Here is a 27,350-nt window from a genome sequence, read left to right on the forward strand (position 1 = left end):
ATATTTCCGCAGGCATAAAATTCCTGAAGTCTCGGCGAGGGAAGATAATTATGATGGTGAACACGTTTCCATTCTGCGAGGAGTCCAAGTTGCGGGATAAGGTGATATGGCGCTGTACGTCGAAGAAAACGAACTGCAAGGCTCGGATACACATGCTGGGGTCCAGCGTGGTGGCGGTGAAGGGGATGCACAACCACCCGCCGCGAGCAGTGGGGCTGCCCGCGCGCCGCCCGGGCCGCAAGGCGGTCGACGCCGGCCTCGCTTACAGCGTCAACACGCCCATCGGCGTCAACCTCGACGCCATGGCCATTATGGACGCTTCACTCAATGACTGAGCTATACCTACACCATTATTGCCTTTACACATTTACACTTAATGTCATTCCGAATGAATTTCCACACTTCACAGCTGTACAAGGAAGCTGAACAGAAAGCGAGGAAAAAATCGATCAGAGAGATTGCTTCATTCTCCTTTCTTTGCAGCCCAGCATTCTCATTCGTTGATTTTCTTCCACGCCGCTTAGTTTCCTCGCGCAAATAGTGAATCTTTGGCTTATTAACCGAAATTTAATTAGTATCTAGGTAGGTACGTATTGTAACGTTAACGTAACGCCAATATTACGACGTGATTTTGTATTTGCGTGCTTGAATACGGAAATTATTGTGTTAGTATATTTGATAATGTCAATAATATTATTATTTAGATAAGACTTACAAGAGAAGCAATGTAGACAAATAATCGCTAGTTAGTAGTGTAGAATATTGTGATGAAGTGTCAAGAGAACGTTAAGAGATATGAGAATATGTCCACAGGAATTTGTAATCATAATTACATAATTATAAGGCACATGCCTTTGTTGAACAAATCGTAACACCCTTCCGTTTTTTTGGTACTAGGTTTTGTTCCATTTTTTCGATCTTTCTCCCGGTGGCGCATATCACAAAGCTGACACATAGACATGAATTAGTTTAATTTGGATGAATATTAACCCGTCTTAAAATGGATATTTCGATTGTCAATCTGGGGGTCGACACAGTTAAATAACGGGGCGAGAGTGTGTGCCAACAGAGGGATAGGTATGGCGGGAGATCGTACGGAGAGCTATGACCGCCACTACCACCGACGCGGACGCCTTAATGTGACCACGACCGCTCTGCCAAGAGTGAAACGACAAAGAAGAAGGCAGTGTGTCGTTGTCCATCTAAGATTACTAAAAACAATAATATGATCATCAATTTAATGATAAAGTATCTACTTTTAAACTAAAGGTTCAACACGCCAAAACTTGGGCATACAAAAACGGTTCTTTTTACGCAAAAAATGGAGATATACACATTTTGTAAACTATGAGGAGCGAACCACTTTCGTTGGTTTGACCTCGTCTTCGAAGACCCAAACTGCTGACTGATGTTTTCTTTCAGTTTCGTATGAATAAATCCGTGATTCGTCACCTGAGACGATATTATAAACGGCATTTGACTTCCCTCCGTTGCAGAGTATTCCGGCACCAATCTACACGAGCCGCCTTTTGCTCTTCGGACAAATTGTGGGGAACCCAGCGGGAAACTAGCTTTCTTACACACAGCTCATTATGTAATATCGACTGAATTGCAGTCATTCCGACACTGATAACAGCCCGAATCTGCTCGTATGTCACATGACGGTCATCTAATATAGTTCGCACAGCTGCGATGTTTTCAGGCGTGACCGCTGTTCTTGGTCGACCTGCAGAAGGAACAGTGCTGAGCGAAACACGACCGTGTCGGAATTCGACATACCTACCAGCGGTATATTGTCGTTTGACTCGGTGCTTCAACATCATAAATCGAAACAAGTTGGCTGAGACATTTATCTTGAGATAAGCCGCGACGAAAATTGTGATAAATTATGGCACGGAAATGTTCACGCGTGAGCTCCATTTCTGTTAACGACGTGTCAACTTTAAACCAATATAGTTTTTGTTTTTAAACTTTTTTTTTAATTGCTTGAATGTCATTAAGATTCTAAAGGGCAACACACACAGAGAGCGGGCGCGGGTCGTGCGCGGGCCCGCGACGGGCGTATTTGCATGGCGGTATATGGACGCCTTCACACAGAACGCGGGTGCGGGTCGGGCGCGCGACTGGTCTATTCGTCTTGCGTCTCCGTCTATTCGAACAAAACAAATAGAGATGGCATCACATTTAACCGTTAGTTAACACTAATCAATGGATGGTGAAACAGCCCCTTAGTCGCTTATTATATAAATTATAACACAGGTATAAAAATGTTGGTCGTAATATAAAATTTGACCTACCACTATTAATTTTTTGATGACAATATAAATAAATTTGATGTTCATTTATGGTAGATTCAGTCATAATTTCTGTATACAAACTTATATAAATAGAGGTGATAATATTTAATTAGAGTCTGTTGAAATTGTTAATTAGATGCAATAAAGGCACTTATTAGCAGCTAAACATTTGTAGACATATTACAAATTTAGTTGCTATATAATAATCGTCATGCTGATTCATTAAAACGTAGCTTGGATTACACAATTTATGGTCGCTTGAAAAGTATTTAGTAGACGCTTAAAATTAGTCGCTGATTTATTAATTTAGAAGACAAATAATTAAATTTGAGGACAGAAATGACAGTTTAAAGTAGCTGCGTTAATTACAACGCATAAAAAATTACCAATTTTAAAATTAAAATGAGTTTCAACTACCTAATTTTATTTTAAATAAAAATAGTAGCATTTAACCTCTCCGGTACCTACTGGGTACCCAATCTGAATTGGGTACTATCGAAAAATAGGAGCCCAACGTACCTAACGTCGCTTAGATTTGAGAACATTCGTTCTCAGTCTGTCTACCTGTCCGTCCGTCTGTCAAGACCCTTTTTCTCAGGAACGCGCGGAGGTATATACTTACTTACATAGGTAGTGTCAAGAACTGGTTCCATAAAATAAATGTTCAACTCTGTGGCACTACCTATACCTATGTTATACTAAAATTAATAACAAAATGCTCAGGTCAGCTCCCCCTTGGAGCAGTGAAAAAAATCGTGTATTCTTGATTAAATGAATACCTACGTACTTATCATGTCGCGAAAATTATCTTAAAATAACAAGTGGCACGCTTTGTAGTGTACCAAAGTTTCGAAAGCAGTTTAGAGAACAGAATTATTTTTCTTTTTCGGACACCTGGTTTTGAATGAAGAAAAATAATTCTGTTTTCTAAACTGGTTTCCCATACATAATATAGAATCTTCTTTTGAAACTCATTCACAAATTTCAATGTGTAAGAAAACAATATTATTTTCACAATCGCGTTTTTCCCAATGTTAATACACAGAAACATAGGTAGGTTTAGGTTATGTTAAGTTTACATCGGCCCGATAAGGGCCTAAACTACACAAAAGTAGGAACTCCGCTAGCGGAGCTCCGTCAACACTGTGTCTGTGTCGATTCTGATTGGAAAAAATCTCTACTGTGAAAATAAGTTTCAGTAAAAACCAGAAGTCGATCACTGATCCTAGTTTCGTGCAAGAACAAAAAGTTTGTTCGTAACTGGTTTCGTATTAGAACAAAATAGTTTTCGTTCGCAAACGGTTTCGAACAAGACCGAAAAAGTTTTCTTCCGCAACTGGTTACGAAACTCCGGTTACGTACGCGGCCGAAGGGAATCAACTTACTAGTTGCAAGAGCAAGTATTTGGCGTCTCATTAAAATACGGATTTATATTCATCCAAAATTCATATCCTCTTTTGTATTATTTTTGAATCCTTTTGCATACCACCACACATACATAATACCACCACATACATTTCCTTTCTTTCAATTTATTGGACTATAAATAATCATACAAACTCACGCACCGGCAACACTTCCAGGGTACGATTACGGTTATTTATATACATACACTTCTGATTTTTATTAGATTACATATATTAATGACTTTTATTATGTACTTATCTTATTGTTATGAACTCTATGATGATAAGTGTATTTATTACATGTTGGTATTAGATTTTTAAATTAAGAAAAAAGTGCCTTCATTGTTAACAATGGGTCCATTGTCAATTGCAAAAATTGATGTACTGAAACATTCCTTTTAAAAATTTGTATGGCTTTACAAACTTGATGTAAGTCTAGCATATGAAAATAAATTTTTGATACCTTTTATATGGTTAAATTTAAAAAGACATCGTTACATTTTATCAAGAGTATTACTCCTTAGGGTTTAAATAAAGTTAATGTTTAATTTAATTACGGTCTATTTTTTTCTTAATATATCTAATAAAGCTCTACGAACGAGACTCGGGGTTAAAGGTATCTATTTACGTAGATGATAAGTACTATAAAGATAAAATTTCTCAAGCGTCAATAATATCAACATTTTGTGGAACATCATGAATCGTTATAAATGAGGTTTCCTTCTTGTTTATATATTTTTTTTTTACTCGCTACTTCGTCTGCGCCTGCGTGAAATTAGCACTTTCCTGGCATACAAAGAATTGGTAAAAGTTTTTTTTAATCAGCTCTGTGTTTCTAAATACAAATAAACACTGAGTCTACCTGTTTATTGTTCCATTGAGTAGGTACGTATAGATACAGATTCTTTTTACTTTGCTTCCTAGAATTTTAACTTTTTATCAACGTTATTATGTTTATGTACATACCTACGAGTAACGTAATAAAAATAAAGTAATCGGCGTCACTTAACGCTTGAAAGTAGGTAGATAGGTTGTAAATATTGAGTATTGAGTATTGTAGGTTTATAAACTCTTCCTCCTCCTCCTTTCTGTGTATTTGTATTTATTTTTATTTTATTTTTATGTGCAATAAAGAGTTTACATACATACATACTATCTAACTAAACTTATAAGCCGTATTGTATTTTATAAATAAATAAATAAATATACCTACCAGCTGTTGCCAACGACTTCACATGCGAAGAATAATTTTATCACGCTACGCAAAATTTTATGGCAAACGGTTCAGTGGTTAAAAACGAAGTTTTCCCTGTTGTTCCTGACATGATCTTTAGGAAAGCGTCTTAGGAAGCCTCAGGACCCAGAGTTCCGTTTCAGCATCAGCACGCGAAGCAGCAAGAACCGGTGATCATTTGCGGCAAGTTCTACTACTTAAGATCGTAAGTTCCATTGGGCGCACGCATTTTAAGACCTCGCACACGGCGACCTCCTGCCACGCCAACATTTATACACTGTAGATAATGATGTCGTATTACTCTATGATAAGTATAATCATGAATAGATTTGTTGCAAAGTTCGCACGTACATAGTGTCTCTGCTGTGTCCGAAATAAAGATTTTGGTGATGTAATAAATAAATCAGTACCTAGTATCTTTATTTTCTTAGTACCTATATTTTTTCTCAAGGTTGTAACGTTTGGTAAATTTGTAAACAGTTGATGCTCGTAGCAATTTAATAATTATTAAATAGGTGTATAGTATACGAAGTTTATTGTTGTACTTTTGCGTTTGAAATGCTTTATTGTACGAATATTGGCAGTGACATTTTATAAGAGTTAAAATAAATTAAATTGGTTGACTTTTAACGGTAACGTTGATTTAACGTCATATCTAATCACTATGTAACGATTGTTTGATAATTATCAACGTGTCGATTTTAGGTAAAATAACAGCAGCGTATATTCCGACCGGACGTGGCAAAAAGCACCTCGTGTTAGCAGGGTTCTCCTTCGTAGAGACCGCGGCCACCTACTGGGTGTGCTCGCGGCGCAAGAAGCAGTGCCAGGCTACTGCCAGGACTAACAAGCGCGGCGAAGTCATCAAGTACTATAACGAACACAACCACGAAAAACCCAGGTTCTACCAGAAAACAACAAAAAAAATGATACAGCTTTAATATGTGGCCGACATTAATCCTCTTTCGTGTTGTTCTAATTGTTTTTTTTTTTATTAATCTGGGTTAAGCAATAATTAATGTATTATTTTGATATAAATGATTGCTTTTCTTTAGTCAGATTGGTTTTTTACTTTTAGATTTTTACCTTGATATTATTAGTGAATCATCACTTGGTACGCGATATAAGTTACTAAACCGGTTTGTATTTTTCAGAGGCATTTTTCTTGCCATCGCGAGCGGGCAAGTCCGTGCTGATTTTCCGGAACAATAAGTTTTGGGTGAATAACCACTATCGAGAGAAATTGAACTGGGCGTGTCGCGATAAGGACACCAAGGGCTGCTTGTGCCGAGTTCAGACTACGATGGACGGCCGGTTCATAAGGATCAAAGGAGGACACAACCACACCCCCAACTTTACTCCTGAAAACTTCGACTCGCCTTCACCCATCGAGAAGCCCTCCAGCCAGCCGGTCGGCGCCTGGCACGAGGCGGTCAAAATTAAAGCATCTAAAACTGCCATATATTAAATGTTAACTAGAAAGACTGGTGACGAAACCAAAACTGCTAGCTATTGCATGACCATCTTCTATTTTATATTACTAAGTATTGGATACCTCTGGGAGGAAGTTCTGTGAAATCATTGTAACTTTCGTGGCTGTGATATAAATGACATTCGAATTCATACTATTTAGATTTCAAATATGCATTCCTTTTTGAGTTTTAGTAATTATTTAAGTTGATATACAAATGTAATTTAATTTTTTAAATGCACCAACCCGCATGCCGCCGTAAATCTGAGTCACAATCGCGAAGTGTAGAAGATGTTTAGTACACTGGAAACCTTGTTTTTGTCACAACAATAGCTTTAGTTTTGTGTATTATTTTTAATTTTTGTACCTCTCTCTGATTAAACATAGTGTGTAGTATTATTTTGGAAGTACGTATGCAGTATTGAATTAATCTAGTATGATAAATTTGTTTCGATTAAGTTAATTTAATTTTACCTTAGATTTATTTTGGTTTGCAACTCATTTACACGAAACAATTCTCAAAATAGTGACGAAAAGTTTAGAATCTCATTACGTGGTTCGCGATATAAATGCTTTATGATACCGTGTCATAACGACATAAACGACAGCTAATTTAAATTAACTTTCTTAGTGTGTAATTTGTTTTTCAATTTTAGTTTTAATTTTAAGGGTATAGGTATACTGACTGACATCTTTTTAAAAATATTTTTGGACCTTGCGTCATCACATCACTAATGCCATTTTAAAATTAAAAAAATATTGAACTATAAACTTACTTTGTTCACCCGCGACTTGAGCAAAGTAATTGTTTATAGTTCATTGATATGGACCTCCGCAAAGTATCGCCTGATTCAATAAATTAGAAAATTGTTGTTTGTTTACATCTGTTTATATTAAAGTTTCATTCGCTTTATGGCCTTAGACACGCCAGCGGAGGAAGGCTACACGTGCCAAATAATCATCTGGCAAAAAATCCGAGCAGGTTCCCTACTCTAGTGTCTACACGTGGAAGCCTAACTTGGCAGTACAAAAACGATGTACACTTATAAAAAGTTCTATTATGTATTTACTAGCCATTAAGGAAAATGGAACCAATTAATGCCGCCCTCATATACATTAACATGTTTTTATTTATTTATTATTGATGGCCGATTCACTGGATGGTCTATTTGAAATCATTAGCTATTAAGAAAGTAATCTTAAGTAAACATTATTTTATACTTTGTATGATCATGAAATATTTTTGTAATAACTTTTTGCTTTTATTATTTATCTCCTTTCTTATTTATTTCTTTTGCCTTAATGAACCTACATTACAAATGGTATAGAAAGTGAAACTTGTTAATTTTACACATCAGCAGTGCCGAGCCTAAGAGATCGCGTAGAAGTAGCGGAAATTGTGTTTCAGTGTACTGGAGCAGATCTCGATACGGCAACCCTGTGTTGGTGATCGACGGCGAGCGGTTCCGGCGCTGCGGGCGGCCGGTCGGCGCGCGCGCCACCTGGCTCTGCATCAAGTCTGACACGGGCTGCAAGTGCTACGCCGTCACGCTCGCCGGCCGCATCGTGGCCATGGGCTACGAACACCTGCACGACGTCAAGAAGAGAAAACAGAGGCACCGACAACGATCCTTGCCGCATCTTAAAGCGTTCCTCAATACTTTTTTCTCGTAGTTACGTTTTCAAATTCTTTTATGGAAATAGGTTTCGTTTTATTTTTCATGAAGAGTCAAAGCGGTTCCACTGATGATAGATATCATAGTTCTGTTTAATTTTTAAAATAGATACACATATATTAGAGGTATAATAATCGACAGGTATTAAAAGTCAAGCTGGAGATGTTTCGTACCAATCCGTTGTTCCTTCTCAAGGTTCAACGTGGTTACATTGGTTTGGTTGCATGTAATATAACTGAGTGATAGTGTATCTATTTTAATAATTATGTCTGTGTCTCACGATAGTTTTAAATCAAGCATCATGTACTGCTTTCCTTTTTTTTTGTGGTATTTCTTAATCGTCGCCTTATTTGCTTCCTAGATCGTCTTCTAGGATATCCAATCCGTGTTTTCGAGTTGTAATTTCTTAATTATCTCCTTTACTCTGACTTTATGAAGGTCAGAAAAATCAAAAATATGTGATCTAATATCAGTGATCATCGAATCACCGGTGCCTCGTTAAAGACAGTGTTAAAAAAACGTTGTTTCTTATTAGGTCTAGTCATATTTTTGTTTGCTTTTCGCTGTGACGAGACGATTAGTGTCTTAGTTTTTGACTGAGTGTATGCCTAGTAAAGTCCGACAAAGTTAAACAGAATTTTTAGGGCTCCGTAGCCAAAAAGGCAAAAACGGAACTCTTATAGTATCGCCATAGTAAAATAGAAGTATGTAAACTCCGACCCTTTAGGAGACTAACTGCCTACTCCGGCGCGGGCGCTTAGGGTTGTCGATGTCTATTTTAGATTAATTACCTACCGGCAAATAATTTTAGTACTTTCGTACTAAAACGGTTAACTTGAAATTGTCTTATGTCTGTGTCTAGACAAACAAGATATTGCTTTATTATTATTATTATACTAAATTTAAAAAAAAATATATATTTATTCGCCGGAGTGGAGATGGCGACTGTGTACATACATACTACTCATGTTTACAAAAAAATACGTAACTAACGAGTACGCGAACGTAAAAGATGATCATCTCGTGAAGCGAGCGCAAGACGAGCGAGCTAAAATAAAAACGTACGGCACCGACGGCAGCGCAGCCATGACTACAGAAAATTGAATCCTCCTTAAATTATCAGTGTGTGCGTGCGGCGGGTGCGTGCGTAGCGTACCGGTGCCAACCGGCGCGCACACATTTAAGCCGCGCGATGTACTTTTGTTTGAAGTGAACTTACTTTTCCTATTTTACTATGGTTTCGCCATGTCTGTCTGTCAGTCCGCCCGTTCGCCCGTCCGTCTGTCCGTCCGCGGCTTTGCTCCGAGACTACCAATGCTAGAAAGCTGTAATTTTGCACGGATATATGTAGTAACTACGCAGACAAAATGGTAGGAACAAAATTTGGGAAAAAAAATTTTTTGAGGGTGCCTCATAGACGTAAACTGGGGCTGTTTTTTTTTTCTCGACCACCCTATATTGTGGGGTATCGTTGGTTTTTTAAAACCATTGGGGGGTTGCTAAGACGATTTTTCGATTGAATGGTCTAAAGATTGAACACGCCAAAATTGGGGCACACAAAAATTCATAAATAATAATTATAACAATAAATAATTACATTATGCTCTCCATATTCAATGTCAAATTTAATAAACTTTAAAATAACATTTCTTATTTTTGTTAGTGTCTGCACAGTAAGCCATGTATCGAACTTTCCTATGCACGCGGCACATAAGACTTTGCACCCTCTCATTAGGAAACCTTTTTAGGAAACCTTTTCGTCGCCCAGGTCCATATTTTTTGGAGCTTAGAGACTGATTTTACTTCTCTGTCTTTCTTTTTCAAAATCCTTTTCATAATACTCCAGTACTCTTCCACGGGCCGCAGTTCTGGACTATTTGGCAGGTCACATATACGTAGTTTGGGTACCACCACAATCCCGTTTGAGTTGTACCAATCCATTACTGATTTTGCGTAGTGGCAACTGGCTAAATCTGGCCAAAACATGGGTGGTGAGTCGTGTTTTCTTTTCTTACACATGGCAACAAACGCTTCTGTAAACATTCTTTTTGATAAATATCGCCGTTTATTGTCCAGGTTTGTAGGTTCGTTTATTGTCATAAACAAGCGACTTTTTTTTCCAGCTACATATTGCCTGCAAAAGAAGATATTTTTTTGGGAATTTAGATCGTTTTTTTAATTTACAATCTTCAAGAGCTTCTGTTCGACTTTAACTTGTATAAAACTTATTCAGGAATTTGTTTAAAGTCCGCTTTTGTGTATGTCTCGTCGTCCATCACAACGTATTCAATTCAAATTTCGTAAGGAAATTTTCATATAGTTTTCGCGACCGTTTTTTGCCGATAAGTTCTGTTTTTAGTCTCGATCTGGTGCGGACTGGGCTTTATATCTTCTTATTCCTGCCCTACGTTTCACTTTTTGAACATAGAACTGAGACATTTTCACTTTTTTAGCAACATCACGAGATGACATGTAACGATTTGAGGCCAAAATCTTTACAACACTTTCTTCCTTTCTTTATTCTTGACTCCTTGCAACCCACCAACCAGTTCCTGGCTTTCTACCTATTGTCAAGCGTTCACGAAACGTTTTTAATACGCGACAAACCGTAGATTATAGACATTTCTGTAGCTAAGCATTGGATTTTCTACATGTTCGTGCAAGATACGTTTGCGCTGTTGATGTTGTTTGCTCGACATTTTGCCAACGAAAAAATAAAAGAAGAATAAACTGTCGTCTTATTATAGCCTAGTTCTTTGTGAATAAAAAATAGTTCACAAAATTTGTATATAGGTATCTTCAATTTTTGCGTATAAATAGACATTTTTGTATGGGTAATTTGGCGTGTTCAAGCTTTATTTGCGAAATATTCAACTTTAAAGTGCAATTTTTCATTAAAATCGAGCGTCCCGCCGTCTAAAATCCAATGTTGTGTAGAAATTTAAAAAAAAATTCAGGACGGTAGTAGGTATATCAAATTTACAAGGAAAACTAACGGCTAAGTTTGCTTGAGAATTATTAGTAGTTTAAGACTAAATATATCTAGACTTGGAAGATTCCGTACAACGTCCTACCGTCCTACTGTGAAGCAGCAGTACTTGCACTGTTGTGTTTCGGCGTGGAGAGTAAGTCAGCCGGTGAAATTACTGACACTTGAGGTATTCCATCTTAGGCCTCTAGGTTGGCAACGCATCTGCAGTACCCCTGGTGTTGCAGATGTTTATGGGCGGTGGTGATCTTTTACCATCAGAAGACCCACTTGCTTGTTTGCCATCCAGTCGAATAAAAAAAAAAGTAGGTACGAAATCCTTAGTCAAATATGAATTACTTCATTTTTTCTAATGGCTACGGAACCCTATCTTGGGCGCGTCCGACAGGCTCTTGGCCGGGGTTTGTTCTGATATAATGTGAACACTAAGTAACTATTATGTAGTAGTTGGTTTTAAAAAAAGTTTTTCATTGGCAAGACCCAAAAACCATACTAACTAGCCAATTAAATGGTGAGGCCGGTGCAATAAGATTAATTGAGTTGATTAAGTTTACATATTATGCTGTCCTTAATGGACAATCAGTATCTATAGCAATTGATAGCATGTGATTATATCGCATAATCTATTTGTTGTTAGGACATTGTTTTAAATTAATTTGAATGAAAACAGTTCATGAAACATTTCCGAGTTAAGGTCAAATGCAGAAAAGCGTGTGTTTTGAAATTAGGTCGGATATTTGTACGCATCGTCTAATGTTAAGAGGCCGTATTTTAGAGAGGTGATCTCACGGTTTCAAAGTTGACCGGATAGCGTAATGGTTAGTCCCTTCTTAGAGTAAAATTCCCTCTATGATTTACACGGATTCATGTATGCCAAATTTCAGTCTCTAGCTCAAGTGATTTGTGTAGTGCGTCGTCTGTTAATTAATAAGATAATAAGTCACTCAGTAACGTTAACTCTTTTATAGTAGAAGATTCGTTAAAGAATCAGCCTCACCGAACTGGTTAATGGATAAAAAGTATTTTATATTAAATTAAATATGTTAATAAATAGATTACAAGTGGGTTGCGTAAAAAAAAACTTTCCTAAGTAAAAAAAAAAACTACGACTAGATTTTTGCAGCTAGGTAACCCTAAACCATCATGTTTGCAGTGAAGTAGCGCTTATGCGATATAAGATTAATTTATTATACAAATGGGTGAAAAAAACTAGAATTTATTTAAAACCTGCCAAACCGTAGCTATGCCACGAGAAAAATAGACAACCCAACGTTTATACATTTTGTAGGCTTCATACTTTCGATTGGTATTAAAATTTATTCGTGAAGTTCATATGAGTAACCTATGTATTAAACAAAAAGGAAATTTTCTTTTGTTATTATTATAGTTTGGACAGGATTTTTTTAGTCGACCCACTTGCAAACATATTTAATTTAGGGGCTGTTTCACCATCCATTGATTAGCGTTAACCGACGGTTAAATGTGATGCTGTCTCCGTCCATTCGAACAAAACAAATAGAGACGGCATCACACCTAACCGCCAGTTAACACTAATCAATGGATGGTGAAACAGCCCCTTAATATAGGTAATTTACATCGCCGTTTTTGTTTGAAATTGGAAAAACTGCCCCCAATCTCAGGGCGGCAATCAAATGTAGTGTTTTGGACCTAGTTAAACAAATTGGAGATGGAAATAGATGAAGAGATAGAGACAATAACTAGTGAAGGGAAAAAATATTATTCTTTTTTTGCGTCATCAAAAAGAGGCTTCTGGGAGAGTTTGCATTCTCCTTACGTAAACGTCGTATGTGTAAATATGTACTTTCCTCTTTGATTTAACGTCGGTCAAAACGACCGACCATCGATCAAACGGAATTGCAATCAATAGTAAGTAGGTAAAGCTTTTATTTTTAAAGATAGCAAAGTCATGTGGGTGTCAACACAACACCTTTTTTTTGAGGTATAATTATGTTACTGAAAGATAGCCTATGGACTTGACGTTTTACGTAAGCATTGAAACATGCAATTTATAATCTATCCGCTTACACTGTCTGCATTTGATCTAAATATATATGCTATTAGAGGTTTAATTTACCTACAAACTAGACTTACGAAAATTTGTGATGTGCATAAATATAATAAATTTGAGTAGAATATAAATCTGAAGTCCTATTTTTGAGAAATTATGTAATTATAAGAAAACTTTTTAATTACCACTGCGTTTCATTCTCCGTTGGCGGAGCAAGAAACCGGGACGATGTTTTAAACTATTTTCAAACGAGGAGCGTGTTGGGTAACGGAGGTTAACATTCCGTGTTCAGTTGCAGGAAACGAAGCGGTGGCTCCCGCCACGCCAACGTTGGGTCTGCCGTTTCCCTTCCCCTGCTTTCCGGGGCAGTTTCGGTACTGCTTGAGTAAGCGGGGGAAGCCGGCGATAGAAGTGGGCGCGCACCGTTTCTGCTTCAACGGGCGCGCGGCCAGCGGCAAGGTGTGGTGGCGGTGCTCGCGGAACCCGCGCTGCCGCGCCGCCGTCCACACCTTCGGGCTGCGCGTCGTGCAGATGAACAGTGCCCACACCTGCGGCGTGCGCGCCACCCCGCTACGACCCATGTTCTAACCACGCAACTGACTGCAATCTCTCCGTACACACATAAAGGTGGTTGCCTTGCGTTGCAAAATCTCCATGCTATCGTTTCAACAGCGCACCCACTAACTCCTTGTACAGGATCTGCAGACCCCTCAATTTTTTTTTTTTAGTTTTAAATTTTGTAATAGATATGTGTTTCAAATTTTAAATCAACGCTGGCGTTTTGTACGTGTGAGCAACCACCGTAATGCTGATTTATTGATCCAGTAGCTTACCAGTACATACATTTTCATGAATTCAAGTACATATTGGATTAACATATTACAAAAATCATTCTTTCTAGAAAGAAAATTGACGTGTCAATTTATATACGTTAGTACGCTACGACCGCTGGCTTTCAATAAATGTTATGGTTCTTGGCACAAATCGCGATTTGGGAATGCAAACTTTGATGGCAACTACTTAATACCTATTTCACTCTCGGTCAACGATCAACGATTTTTAATGTGGGAAATAATACAAGGTTGGGTTGAGATATATTGCTCTCGTGCCTTAAGCCGGTGGTCGACTTTCAGTATTTTAGCTGTAGATTAAACGACATGAAGTATACGAACATTGGTCATTGCAAACTTTAGTTTGCTGTTTTATTTGTAATTATTTAACCGTCTTGTAATAATATTCTCCAAAGAGACAAAATGTGTTTACCTATATATTTAACTGAGTACATTTTAATGGTAGATATTTGCGCTGTGTAAAGTATACGAATCTTTTATAGGTTAGTTTTTAGATCGTCGTGAACTAAGTTGAGACTTATTTCTAGAGAGGAGCACTTCCATTGAGGTAGTTATAAAAATTCGGATCAAAATTATTTGAATGCTCTACGCAATTATTATAATAGTATTTATCAGCTTTTGGCTGTTTTGAACTGAACCGTATGGGTGGCAGCTGCGCGGGCGCCGAGCTTGCTTCTGCGCAATGGATACCTTGCTCTCGAGTAGTCTGTCTCAGTTCTGATCTTCCGCACACGACGGTCCTAGTTGTAGTTTATTGTACAAAGTGATAGTTCTCTTATGATATGCTAAGTATTTTTATACATTATTTTTTTTACGATTTTATTCGTATATAGTAAAGTAAATAGATTGTTGACGGAGCATCGGCTCCCACGGGTTGGTTTCGATTGCTATTAAACGAATGTTGCTGCTAAGAGGTGTGCTTGTCGAAGAGACATTCAAGAATCATTTATTATATACGCAATAGGGCGGTAATCTAACGACTTGTTAACGTAGAAATCTGCATTTATTGAACTCGACTTAATAATAATACTCATTGTATACGTTCTAGTTGTAAGTTCTTTTAGTGAGATTATTATTTTTAGTTTATTTTTTTTAGACATTTATATTTTTTATGCGAGTACTTATTTTACAGAATTATATTATAACTTGGTTGTACCGTTGTACTTAGGTACGAATTATTTCGACAGATTTTAAGTTCACCGCAATGAGCCAGTTAACCATGTTCAACGTAATATTATATACCAATTTATTTTCTAGTTAGGTGAAACAGATGTATACGATTAATTGTGGGTATTAGCCCATGAAGTATTATATTTGAAGTATTATTTTGTGTATTGTGATAAGATATTATTTTATTGTTTAGTCCTGAAAGTACTATGGAATAACGGTAGCTCTAAGCGTCAGACGATCGGAGGATGTTTTATGCTGTGTAGTGAGTATGGTAGCTGGAGACTTGTGTATAGGTACAAAGAAGTGATTATATTGCGCTGATGTAAGTCCTTGACTTTTATTTTCTAAATATTAACATTTATGGAATGTGCCTAAGGAAGATATATTTTTAAGTATCAAGGTCTCGACTTCGGTGTTGTCAGTTCCAGCCCTGAGACCAAAACGAAACAAATTGCAAGAACTGTAAAAAAAGTTCTAATGGTTAAGATCTTAAACAGTCAGCTAAGTCTCGTACCATAAACAAAACACATGTAACGAACCACGGCACAAGATAATTAAAAGAAAAAAAAGCTTGCGGTTTCGAAAAGCCACGTAGAGTTTTTTATTTAGCCAATCTAGAAGTTCAACCAACTAGATTTAATTAAAAGAATGTCAGCAGTTTCTGGGAATCAAGTGTTTTCGTATCAAGCGTGTATCAAGAAAGAAAATTAATAGAATACTGAGGTATATATTCTTTCATCCATTGTTAAATCATTAAGTAAGCACAGAAAATCTTAAGTGATAAAATATTCAAAAATATGGCGAACATAGGAACTACAGCGAGTGAATTTAAACATTTTTGCACACTACGATTACCTAGTTAATTCAGAATCGAAGTAAATTTATTGCTCCCGGTGATTAAAATCATGAAATTTGCTCTTGAGGTTTTATTTACTGACCGGCTCACATTCTCTACGACTAATTAAGGTTTACTTCTTATACCGAGTAGTGATTTGAGGTCTGTAAATTTTAGTTACAACGTGTGTATTGGTCCAGGTTGGTTCTACATTCGGTCGGCGCGTGGCGGCCTACACCTAGTGGCGGAAGGGCACATATTCTATGAGGACGGCGGGTCACACCCGCGCCGGGTGACCTGGCGCTGCGCCCGCTCCTACCAGAAAGCGGAGAGATGCCAAGTAGCGTTATGCCTCAGAGACGGAAGACTGGTTTACTTCAGGGGGTCACACAATCATCCTCCTACGTATAACCCATCGAAGCATGATTCGCGAAAGTTTGAAGTGGATCCGATGGGCAAGTACAAGATAGTAGCTAGCGCGCCGCGGCCGGCGGTGGCGCCGCTGCCGGCGGCGCTGGTGCCGCCGGCGCCGCCTGCCGCTATGCTGCTGTAGGCCTGGCGCGACCTCCTGGTGCGCGGACTGCTCGACTCCAGGCAGTGACCGCGCACCAGGGGCGTCGCATCGCTTAATACGGTGACCTATCACCAACCGCTTCTTGTGAAAATCAATACAAGCCCACTAATGTATTGCTTTTCACTAATCACTGATATTATCAAAAACTTTTATTGCGGGTCTGATAATTTTTGTGTCGAAATTTACATACGTTTAGACTGATACTTTATATTGTTAATTATGCCAAAGGTCATGACGTTTTTTGTTATTAGGGTTAAGTAATCTTTACATTATTTATGTATATTGCGACTTCGAAGTCGTAGAAATCAGATGGACTTCTTCCAAGCAAAGCAAGTTTTTCGTAGTTACTTAGATGCGGATGAAATAGCTGTAACGAGCGTCACATTTTATAAGTACGGTTGGAGTTGTTTGGTTCGATTGTTGTTTGAGAAGCTGCAGTTAATGGCACTAGGGCCGTCATGGGATACAAGTAATATGTAGCTAGTAGGGCATCGAGCGCGCTTACGATGTTGGCTGGTGTCGACGAGGAGACGGCCGCCCGTGCGGCGTGTTCCCACAACGCTTTAAGGTCGCCTTGTACCAATGCCTTAAGCGGCTAATAAATATATTATAACTAAGAAGCGAATCAATGACTATAATAATTATACTCATTGCTGTCGTGGATGTGCAATATTCTCTTACCAGTTTAGAAATTATGTATACAAACTGTATAGCTTTAAGTATAGCGTAGCCGTCTTGTTGAAGCTTTTTATAAAATTCTATTTATTGACCGCGGCGTAGATTGCGGATTGACTGATTGACGATGTTACGGAGTACTCCAATATATATGACGTGTACTTAGACCTAGCCGTAGCATAGGTACCTACCGTAGTCGAAGAAAATACTGACATGTATCAGCTTATGAATATTAATAATATGAATATGAGCGATAGTTTTTATATTAGAGTCTTATGAATTATGTATTTAAAAGTGTATATTATACCAGGTACTGTTGTATGGTAGCGCGAGGCGAGTTCCAAGTAGCTGTAAATACAGGTGGCATCTGCGTAGATGTATTACATATTTTGTTTACAGTATTACGGGTTTCTTTAATGAACTGGCGGCGGCGAGTCAAAGTAACGATCGTAGCTCAATTACGCTAGTCAGGCGTATCTTACTTTTATTCTAGTCCCACTTGATAATACGATGATTGATTACTTTAATTGAGTCGTTGATTATGAAATTAACAAACTCTTGACATTTAGTGCAACATGTTTTTTCAGTTGCCATGTTGCCAAGTCAGTGAATAATTATGTACAATTGAATTTGAACCATTTGAATCGTGACCCACTGCAGAATTGTTTGACAATGACTTTTCTCTTGATCGACTGTACGTTTATTTTAAGTGGCATTTAATATAATGATCTCGATGGTTGCTTTGACTCGTTTTGCTGCAAAAATCGCAATAAATGTATTTTTATATTTAAGTTTTACTCATGTAGTATGTTTGTCATTTGCCAAAGAACTTGATCTTATTTAGGTACATTTTACACTGATTTACTATTAGTAATAATTTTTATTCGTACATATTTAAGTCATTTTTAAATCTACTTTTTGTGACTATTACTATTATTTAATTTCATAAACATGTTTATTCAGTGTCGGTATTTTATTTAGCTCTACATGAAAAAATAACGAATAAAAACGTTTACGCTTCATTCCTGTCTCTGGTGTACCGCAACGCAACGGTCATTGTAGGTAAGTTAAAGACGCAAGTTAAACGTTAGAGTGCGATAGCAAGTTATACCTACATACGTGTAAAGATAGTTATAGTAAAATTTAAACAGTTGAAGAGTCGACTTGTTACTTGACAAAAAGCAAAAAGGTGCTGAAATATTTTTCTTAGCTTAGATATTTCGGTATTTCTACACTTGATTTTTTTTTTGTTTTTTTTTTTTATTTATTTTGGTTTCATGGTGTGTGTGTACAGATGTGCAAGTTGCAGAAAGTTTCCAAAAAGTTGGGAAAGTTCTCGGAAATTTCTGGAAATTTTCACAAGAAATTTAGGAAATTTAAGTTTAAGAAATGAAAAGTTTCAATCCCCATACAAAATTGTGAGAAGTTTCCGTAATTTTCCTATATGAAAAATTCCGCAATTTTGGAAAGTTACCTTTGGCACATCAGTAGTGTGGACCAAACCAATACGACCGTTGCAATCGCCGTAAAGGTCATGAATTTACCCGAAGAATGTTAAGTCAAATGGTAAGTTCTATACTAGCTGTTGCCTGCGACTTTATCTGTGAAAAGTTCGTTTATTGTTATCCTGCGGAACTATGCAATATTCTGGGATAAAAATTATCCAAGGTGTTAATACAGGTTAAGAAATCATCTGGGTGCCAAATTTAATTTTTATCTCTCCTGTTCGGAAAGTTTAATTTTCATAGCCGGGTGGAAAATTTCGTTTTCATCTCTAGGGTGGAAAATATTTTTTTTAAATTTTTTTTATCAGCCACGGAGTCGAAGATAATTGAGTTACGTCAATGAAACTTTTTTTTTCACGTTTTGGCATGGCCATCTAGATGCACGTCGTGACGAAGGAGCTTATATACAACACTGGAGCGTATTACGTCACGAACATATTCCATCTCTTTCTTTAGTTAGGTTAAGAAAGAGATGGAAGTCATTCGTGAAATGTGAAAGAAAGAGATGGAATATATAAATAAGTAATAAAGATCAAACTTCTTCGTTCGGCGTTCAACCTCCAGTTTCGTATATACCTAAGCTCCTTGGTCGTGACCAACTCGATTTTTTTTATAGTCGGCCGTGGTAAGTGGTCAGGTCGAAAAGGTACCGTTGGAGGTTGGATATAAGTAAATTCAATTTATTATCATTCTCATTTTTTTGTAGTATTTTACTTGCCTCACAGTCGAAATGAAAAGTAGAGTGTCTAACTCGGGTGAAATTACCCATTTCCCCTCGAACTATTGGTATCTCGGGTGAAATGGGTCACTTTCCACCCTTGGTTATCAATCAACTATTAAATCCTTCAAGCGTTTTAGCATGAATGAATAACAAACGTAACTTATTCAACTCGCCGACAGACATACTCAAAAAATTTGAAGAATTCGCCAGAAAAGGCGTTTATGTAATTAATATTGTCTTCAAATATTGCCTAACTTTATCAACACAAAAGCGTTAGATGTGTAGAGTGAGTAAAAGGCTGAGTTGACATTGCGAGACGCCTCTCGAAGCTGCCGCATGACTTGTTTGAAACTGCCAGCTTGAAGGCGGCTCGCTCGACCTGTACTGGACTAAAGATCTCTATTTGAAGAGACAAGAAACTACCTCGATATATTTCCTTAAACTGCGCTTGTGGTGTTGTTTGTCAGTGTCGGGGGGCACGGGCGAGCTTCTTAAGATGGCGGGGCACTGGTACCGGCTGGACTCGAGCTACCGGAACAAGCGACGCTGGCTCTGCGCCCGCGGCTGCGCGGCGCGGCTCCACACGGCCGGCAAAAGGGTCGTATTCTCCGACGTTCGCCATCACTGCAGAATCAACCACACTATTTGATGCTGCCCTTGTTTAGCTGTATATAAAACTATGCAAGTTTTGTACTTTGGAAACGATATGCCGGATGGAAGTGTTACGAAATATCTAATCAAACCAAAGTAATCGTTTTTAGTTCATTTACGAAGCATCATTTATTTTTAAGTAATTGTATTTTTTTACTTTGGGTCAGCAGGTTGATTAACTTACCTCTTGACTACGTTATAGAGTGCGGCGAGCAGATGTTTTTTCTCATCAATATACCTACTTAACTACTACATTAATAATTATACAGAGTGGACAAAATATTTATAAATAGCCTTGTATAGGTATTTTTACTAGGCATTTAAAATTGACCTCTTTTTAAGTAATTTTATGTAGTCACAAATATTTTACATAGTCAGTTGTGAGTTTTATTATTTTACATAGTGAGTGCTGCGATTATTTGATCAACATATTATTATGACTCTGATAAAAATAGCTCTATGCTTGTTTTAGTGCGGCCTAAACAAAACTTAAATAGTTAGCTTAAATGTTTGAGTTCCACGGTAGGTAGTCTTTTATAAATGGATACATGTGTCCAATGCATATAGCTCAGGGATGTTATGCATTTAAAATTTCGGTTACTTATTAATTTTTTGAAGTTTTTAAACGAAAATATAATCGGAAATAATATTTGCAGAATCCTGTTGCATGATAGGTCATCTCAAATCTCATTTAGACTGCCTCTATCCGAACATATAAGAGCAATTTGAATTGGTATCGGTAACGGTTTGTCATACATTTTTGTTTCGTATGCTGCAGTTACAGAGCTCCATAACATCCCTAGTAAATCAGCTCTATTGTATGTGCTACTGCTCGTAGTTTTTTTTTGTATTGTATTACTATATTAAACGTTTCAACTCACGATAAGCCAGGAACGACTAGTTGCGATCTTTTCAGAACTAGTTGGACCATTCCTGGCTTATAATCGTGAGTTAAACCGTTTGATATAGTAGTTTTATCAGTATGTCTGACGAGAGTTTATTCAATATTAATTTTAGCAGTATTTGTTTTTATTAAATGACGTTCGAACGATTGATACTTTAGATACCTACTAAGACTTATCAAATTATAAACAAGCTACACATCTTGGATGTAAAGTAGACTCAATCGATCCTTCAACTCGCAGCTTGCCGGCAGGCGATATTTTGATCCAACATAAGAAAGAATAGACGATTATTGTGTAATTTATTCTCTTAGTAGATATAACATCATAAACCTGTACAGTTCCTCGAAATCAATTCTCATTAGCGTAGGTTTGTTTTATATTATGTAGATATTTTTTGCCAGAATTCGGATGTAAGAAATTTTACCGATAAAACAGTTATTTTTAAACAATTTTTTATTTAAGAGGTTCTTGCTTCATTGTATAAAAAAGGTAACGCATGTTTTATTATAAAATTAATATTAACAATTTTCGACAAAACTAACGTGTTGGTACATTGCAGTGCAAGTGATTTACAACGAGACGGGGTATCCGAAGTTGATGTTGGATGGCTATTTTTACCGGCCGCATAACGCGTATCGCAATCAGCCGAAGGTGCTATGGTACTGCGCTGCGCGAGGGAGGTTTCAGTGCACGGCCACACTGCGCACGTTCAACCGGGAGCTGGTGGCCGTGGCCGGTGCGCACAACCACGCGGCCTGACAGCCGCGCGCGCGGGCGCCCGCCGCCTCGCGCCATCTCTCCATGCGACATCTACATGAAATATTCAGACTGTACGGCGAACGACTCGCTTTACCATCTGTCAATGTTGCTCCGAACACCTCTTCATAGTGGTCATGTCATACGTAGGTCCGTTTTAGGATTGAGACATCTGTCAGAGACCATAAGCCTGGTATGGGATGATTTTTTATGCGGGGTGCAGCCTATCATAAACTAATAATTCATCTCCCAAAGTCTTAGACGAACTATACTGACTTGACTTAGACGAATGCCCTGGGCTGTAGCATTTCTCAAATAGATTATTAGCCCACTACCTGAAAATCAGGTTACGGGTGTTGTTAGGTACATAACTTATAAGAAATCACAAATCTATGCGATGATTTACCAAAGAAGGTCTTAAAGAACGATCATGTACTTTTAGGATTTTTTCAAATTCTGTATTAAATTGTGTAAAGCCTTGGCTCTGCGTCAATTTTTGTAATACGATAGATGAAGTAACAGTTCCTAATCAATGTTTCTTGTCATGTGTATAGTATTTAATACTATTTGCGTAATAAATTAAGAAATTAGGTTTGTGGAGTCGCTGTAAATATAAAAAAATAGTACCTAATTGCATGATCGGGTGATGAATTTAACTAGTTATTCTATTATACTCTACCCCTGGTGATAAAATACGTTGTTAATTTATTTTCAAACGATTAAATCTATTGTTTAATTAATGCGGTATTTATTAGTAGGTACATAACTAAAAAACATATGATAAAGTAGTTAAAAGTAAAAGAACTAGCAGAAAAATACACCGTGAAGTATCTTGAGTAGATCGAAATATTATATCTTATTTGAGTTATAGAATTATACCATTTATGTAGGCTAGATCTAATTTGTAATGCAGAGTATTTTAATGGTAGAGTCACTTGTTTAAAATTCATAAGCCCTAAGCTTATACGCTCCCACATGCTTGGTTCCCACAACCTTCTGCAGTCAAACCAGAAAGGTTATTGACTGCCGCTCGATCAGGTTTTAGGCACCCGGCAGTGGTTACTAACAATCAACGTACTAACAGCGTAACTAAATTTCGTAATACTACGTGTGGCGTCAGTTGGACCATTGGCGTGTATAGAGGCCCTAGCACACTGGCATTTATCGCGGTCATAAAACATCCATCCTTTACGTACACGCCCACTCGGTAGTTAGATGTGGATATATGTTTAAAGTCCGTGACAAAAACTAGTGTGCCTTACTCAGGCGCCACTGTGAATGTGTTCTTGAAATGGACTGATACGGTTGCTCCTTTTTGAAACAGCGCCGGCGATTTATGTTCCTTCGAGGACAGGGAAGAATTTGCTTCTGCATGACGGGTACACGTTCTACTTGAAGAATCTTCAGGCGCACGGGAGGAAGCAGTGGTACTGTTCGTCGCGGGATATGGCGGGGTGTCGCGCTGACGTCATCACGGCGCCGGCAGCCCGCGGCGGCAGCGGCGATATTCTGTTCCTAGTGCGGGGGAGGCACATCCACAGACCGCCTAACTACTACTTCACTCCCGATGGGAAGTATGTACGGCGGAAGGATGTCTATCATAGATACAGGTAGCTGACACGGGTCCTGATAATGAAGACATATATTATGAGTACCTATGTTATGATGATGATGAGGCACCGCTGACGAGATTGTTAGAACTGTATTTTTTAAGACTTTATTTTTATTTTTGCTTAACAATCGGGTAGCTTTTTAAAACTATGAATTTGGACCATTAATTTTATTTATTATTTATATATTATTTATATATTTTTTTTTTATTTTTTTTTCTTTGAATCTGAATCATGACTAATCCTTGCTTATTTTATATTATTTTGTATACAAGCGGCCCCATTTATTGTGATAATAATGAAGTTTTTTAAGAATAAGACTAGGTACTTTATATTTACAAAAACAAGTTCCTATGGCATAGGACCTATGCAAATGTTAAAAAAGTTTGAGTAACTTTAGTGTAGGTAGAGAGATATTTCCTACTTAGCTAGGTTATGAGTAAATTTTTAGCAAATTTTATAAAATAACAATAATATTTGTTTATTTCCTGCATCTTTTTTTCTTAAATGAATGTGTTAATTAAGTTTCTCTTTTTATGAAATGAAAAAATTCATGACAATTATTGCGAATTAGCATCTTTAAATAAGTTGAATTTAAGTTTTGTGTTACTGAAATGTTTGAAAACAAATGTAAGGATATGATTTTAAAATACTTTTTTAAAAGAAAAAATACTTGTTTCAATTTCCCTAACAGTAGACTGTAGAGTAGAGTATCTTGTCTGCGAACGCAGGGGAATCGCTAGGCCCGCGGCGGCGCGCGTTTTGCGCTACGAGCGAGCTGGAACATTATATAGATCTGTTTAGGCACAGTTTTCCTGATACTGCGTTGCAATATCGTATCCGGGAGCGACATGATTTGCGCAGTTGTGTCGGATCAATACGACCTATAAAGTTATGAAAGAAGAAAGTTCGGCAGGGCACGGGGATGTGGGCGTGCCCCAGCCGCCAGTCTTCCGGGTGCAGCCTAGTTACGCAGAATGCCCTAATTTTGATATTTAGGTTGCCGGTTGTTGCGCGGCCTCCCTCCGCCCTTCACCCCACGCGACACGTGCGCTCAAATGTTTACCTACTCCTTCAACTATTTAGACGATTGTTGTAACAGTTTTCGTGATAACTATTATAATATGATGATGACGTAGTCATGTTTCTCAAGAAATATGTATTGCTATGGTACTGTTTTGTGTAGGGCGGCCGATGTGAATGCCCGCTGCCTACACGTGGTCGCAGCTCGCGTAGGTATGCCTAGAGCTCGCAGCGAGGCCGAAAAACAACTAATTTGTAGTGAACAACTACGCCTAAAAAAACATGCTGTTATGTTAATCTTGACTTGAGTCATTGGTACTGCCTATTCGCAAATAATAGTATCTGGCTTATATTTAGATTTCCTAGTGATGCTGCCACGCTTTAATGTTAGACACTTCATATTTTAACAATGCTCCGTGTACCGTTGTCATGGTTATGACGCGGTTCTGTTGTAGCCTCGTTAGCACGTTTCGGGATAGTGAAGTCGGAAGGCCAATTAGCCCTTTGCAAGCGCTACCGGGAGCCCCATGCCTGAGTAAGAGCACGTGAGCGTGTGAACAGGGCTTACGGTAACCTCTAGGGTGCTGCGTAGGGCGTTACTGCGTAGGACGTGAGGCGTAGGTCGCGGGGCCGCGCGCGGGGCAAAGGGGCCCTAGCGGGGCAATATATACGATGGGATTTAAATTATGCATCGTTGTTTGAATTCAAATAAATCCGGCATCGGTGAAACGTATAGGCTATTGTTGGAACGTAATTGAGACTTCCTACTGGCCTTATTGACTTATCTACGCAAGATTAGCATTTGTATGAATGGATTAGGTAGAGTTCAAGTGTGGGGTTATACGGACGCGGGTATGTTTGTATGTTGTGTTGCGCCACGCCGCGGGCCGGTGGTGGCTACCACCCGCGAGGCATGCGCGCCACCGCTCCCGGAGCTCTGGTGATGGGGTCCCAAATCGATAACGCCCCAGAATCTCACTCCCGGCCCGTCTCTGTCCCACGCCTCGCTCCTCTCCCGCTCCTCTTGTACCAAACCGTATAAAATATAACATCCCAATGCAATAATAAAGTCGTTTTTACATTACCGCTTCCGTTGTAGTATTTTTACGGAGCTTAATGGCCTCCATAAAGAAACTTATTCGAATGCGAAAATATTGTAAGCTGGGTTCTACAAATTAAAGAGGCCTGTCTATGTTTTACTTTAAACTCCGCTGGATTTAAAATTTAAATTGGGAACAAACCGGTTTTTAGTGTGGCAGTAAACAAATTTTCTGTAAGACTATACAATATAATTATCTAAGAAACATAGTTCATATTTGGCCAGGTAAAAGTACCCCTTAAGTACCGACAATTCGCTGTTTAATTTCAACTTTCTGTAAACTTCTCGTCACCTATTTATAAATTCCTTATGAACGTTTTTATTTACCTAAGCGTCGAAACTGGAATTGAAAAGTATCGTGACAAATTAATTTGATTAGGCGATGTTTAAAATTGCGTAAATTTTAAACAGAAATATACTTGGCATAAGTTTACCCACCAAACAAGACTAAGTATACCTTCATTTGTTCGGCAGCGCTCTATTATCCATAACCATTTTTCATGGGTAACACGGAACCGAACTTCTTATTTCCCATGTTGTTCCGTAGTTTGTAGAACCGGCCTACATGTGTATTTCGGAAGGAATCGTTTGCGGATTTTCCTCACGTATCTAAGTAGGTATAATTTTATTTAGAGCGGGCGCTTTTTGGATCATGGAAATGTTATTCTATTTTTAGACTTTTTTCTTGTCTCATAGTAGAAGATTTTTAGCTTCCAAACTAATCTATTTAATTAAGTCGCAATACAGAAAATAAGCCACTAAACTGTGATTAACTGAATATAACGCCGTGAGTCAGATAAAAAAGATCAGTCTCAAATAGAGATTTCGATCTTATACAGGATCAAACTCGGGAAGGACGTGTCAGATATTTTTGCACGCTCCGCTGTGGCAGATACTCATACTCATACTAGTCATACTCCTTTACTGGTAATATCATTATTACATGTCATTTTGGTTAATTATTCTAATATATTCTAAAAACTAATTAATTTAATAATAATGCTAATTTTAAATTTAATATTAATGCTGGTGACTGTACTTGCAATCTTTGGACTGGACTCACTTTTCACAGTACTGTCACAAGCATAATTTACACGTACGCGGCACCAGCTTACCCGTCACTAACCCCCGCGTGAGCTCATTGGCACACCAGATCAAATCACAACGCATAGCTGCACCACGACAAATCTTCAGCGTTTTAACCGCTTTTCATCAAGTACAAGAAACTTGATGAAACCACGTACTTTTTTTGATATAGATTTTGTTTCCTGCCAGTGTCTTATTTTTACCTGGCAGGAGCCAAAACAACAAGAAACAGAAATTAAAACTTGTCATCATGCTAAAATTTGTTGGTGAAGACGGTTGAAACGTTCGGAGCACGCACCATTGGAAGGGTCTAAGGTGGCGTGTGTTGTAGCGGGAGCCTGGAGCGAGGTGTCCTGGCGCGCGCGCTGGGTCGTGGTCCGCCGGTGCAGCACGGCGCTGCTGCACGCGCCCTCCTGCCGCGTCTCCGTGCGCGCGCGCCGCCGCTGCGACTGCCAGCTCAACAAACACTCCTTCCGAACATCGCCTTCATACTCGTATAAGCCTTAGATTCAACTGCTGCCCACAAGACAAATGTGCTATAAGATTATTTATAGGCTATTTGGTGTATGTACCATATCGAATTTTCTCTTAAAAATTAAACATGAGCTGAAATCCGCTCGACTTGCATTATTGTAGGACGGCTGGATGCATTATTGTGGACAAAGATTGTTGTTGTTGCTATCGATAATAAAAAAAGAGTAAGTAAGCCACAATAATTGTGTAGATTCACCCTTGTAGCATAACTAACTTTGTGGCTCACTATAAATCCGATCCATAAAAAAAGGTG

General features: G+C 38.1%; 1 protein-coding gene across 30 annotated transcripts in view; it reads left to right on the plus strand.

Moving 5' to 3' along the window:
* Nucleotides 1–27,350, plus strand: part of LOC141434168 (uncharacterized) — a 500,735-nt gene that overhangs the window by 32,521 nt on the left and 440,864 nt on the right. The window contains exon 5 of one of the 30 annotated variants that reach the window (XM_074096512.1): nucleotides 23,070–23,374. The exons of 24 other annotated variants lie outside the window; for them this stretch is intronic. In XM_074096512.1, coding sequence (XP_073952613.1) covers nucleotides 23,070–23,359 — 290 coding nt within the window. In that variant the 3' untranslated portion in view covers nucleotides 23,360–23,374. Of the gene's footprint in view, nucleotides 1–12; nucleotides 4,257–6,091; nucleotides 7,662–7,816; nucleotides 9,720–13,394; nucleotides 15,451–16,158; nucleotides 16,527–23,069; nucleotides 23,375–27,350 lie in introns of those variants that run through there. 5 more of the 30 variants (XM_074096501.1, XM_074096510.1, XM_074096520.1 and 2 more) reach the window with 5 other exon arrangements.

This window comes from Choristoneura fumiferana, chromosome 13, assembly GCF_025370935.1.
Source record: "Choristoneura fumiferana chromosome 13, NRCan_CFum_1, whole genome shotgun sequence".
In the NCBI taxonomy this organism is placed as follows: domain Eukaryota; kingdom Metazoa; phylum Arthropoda; class Insecta; order Lepidoptera; family Tortricidae; genus Choristoneura; species Choristoneura fumiferana.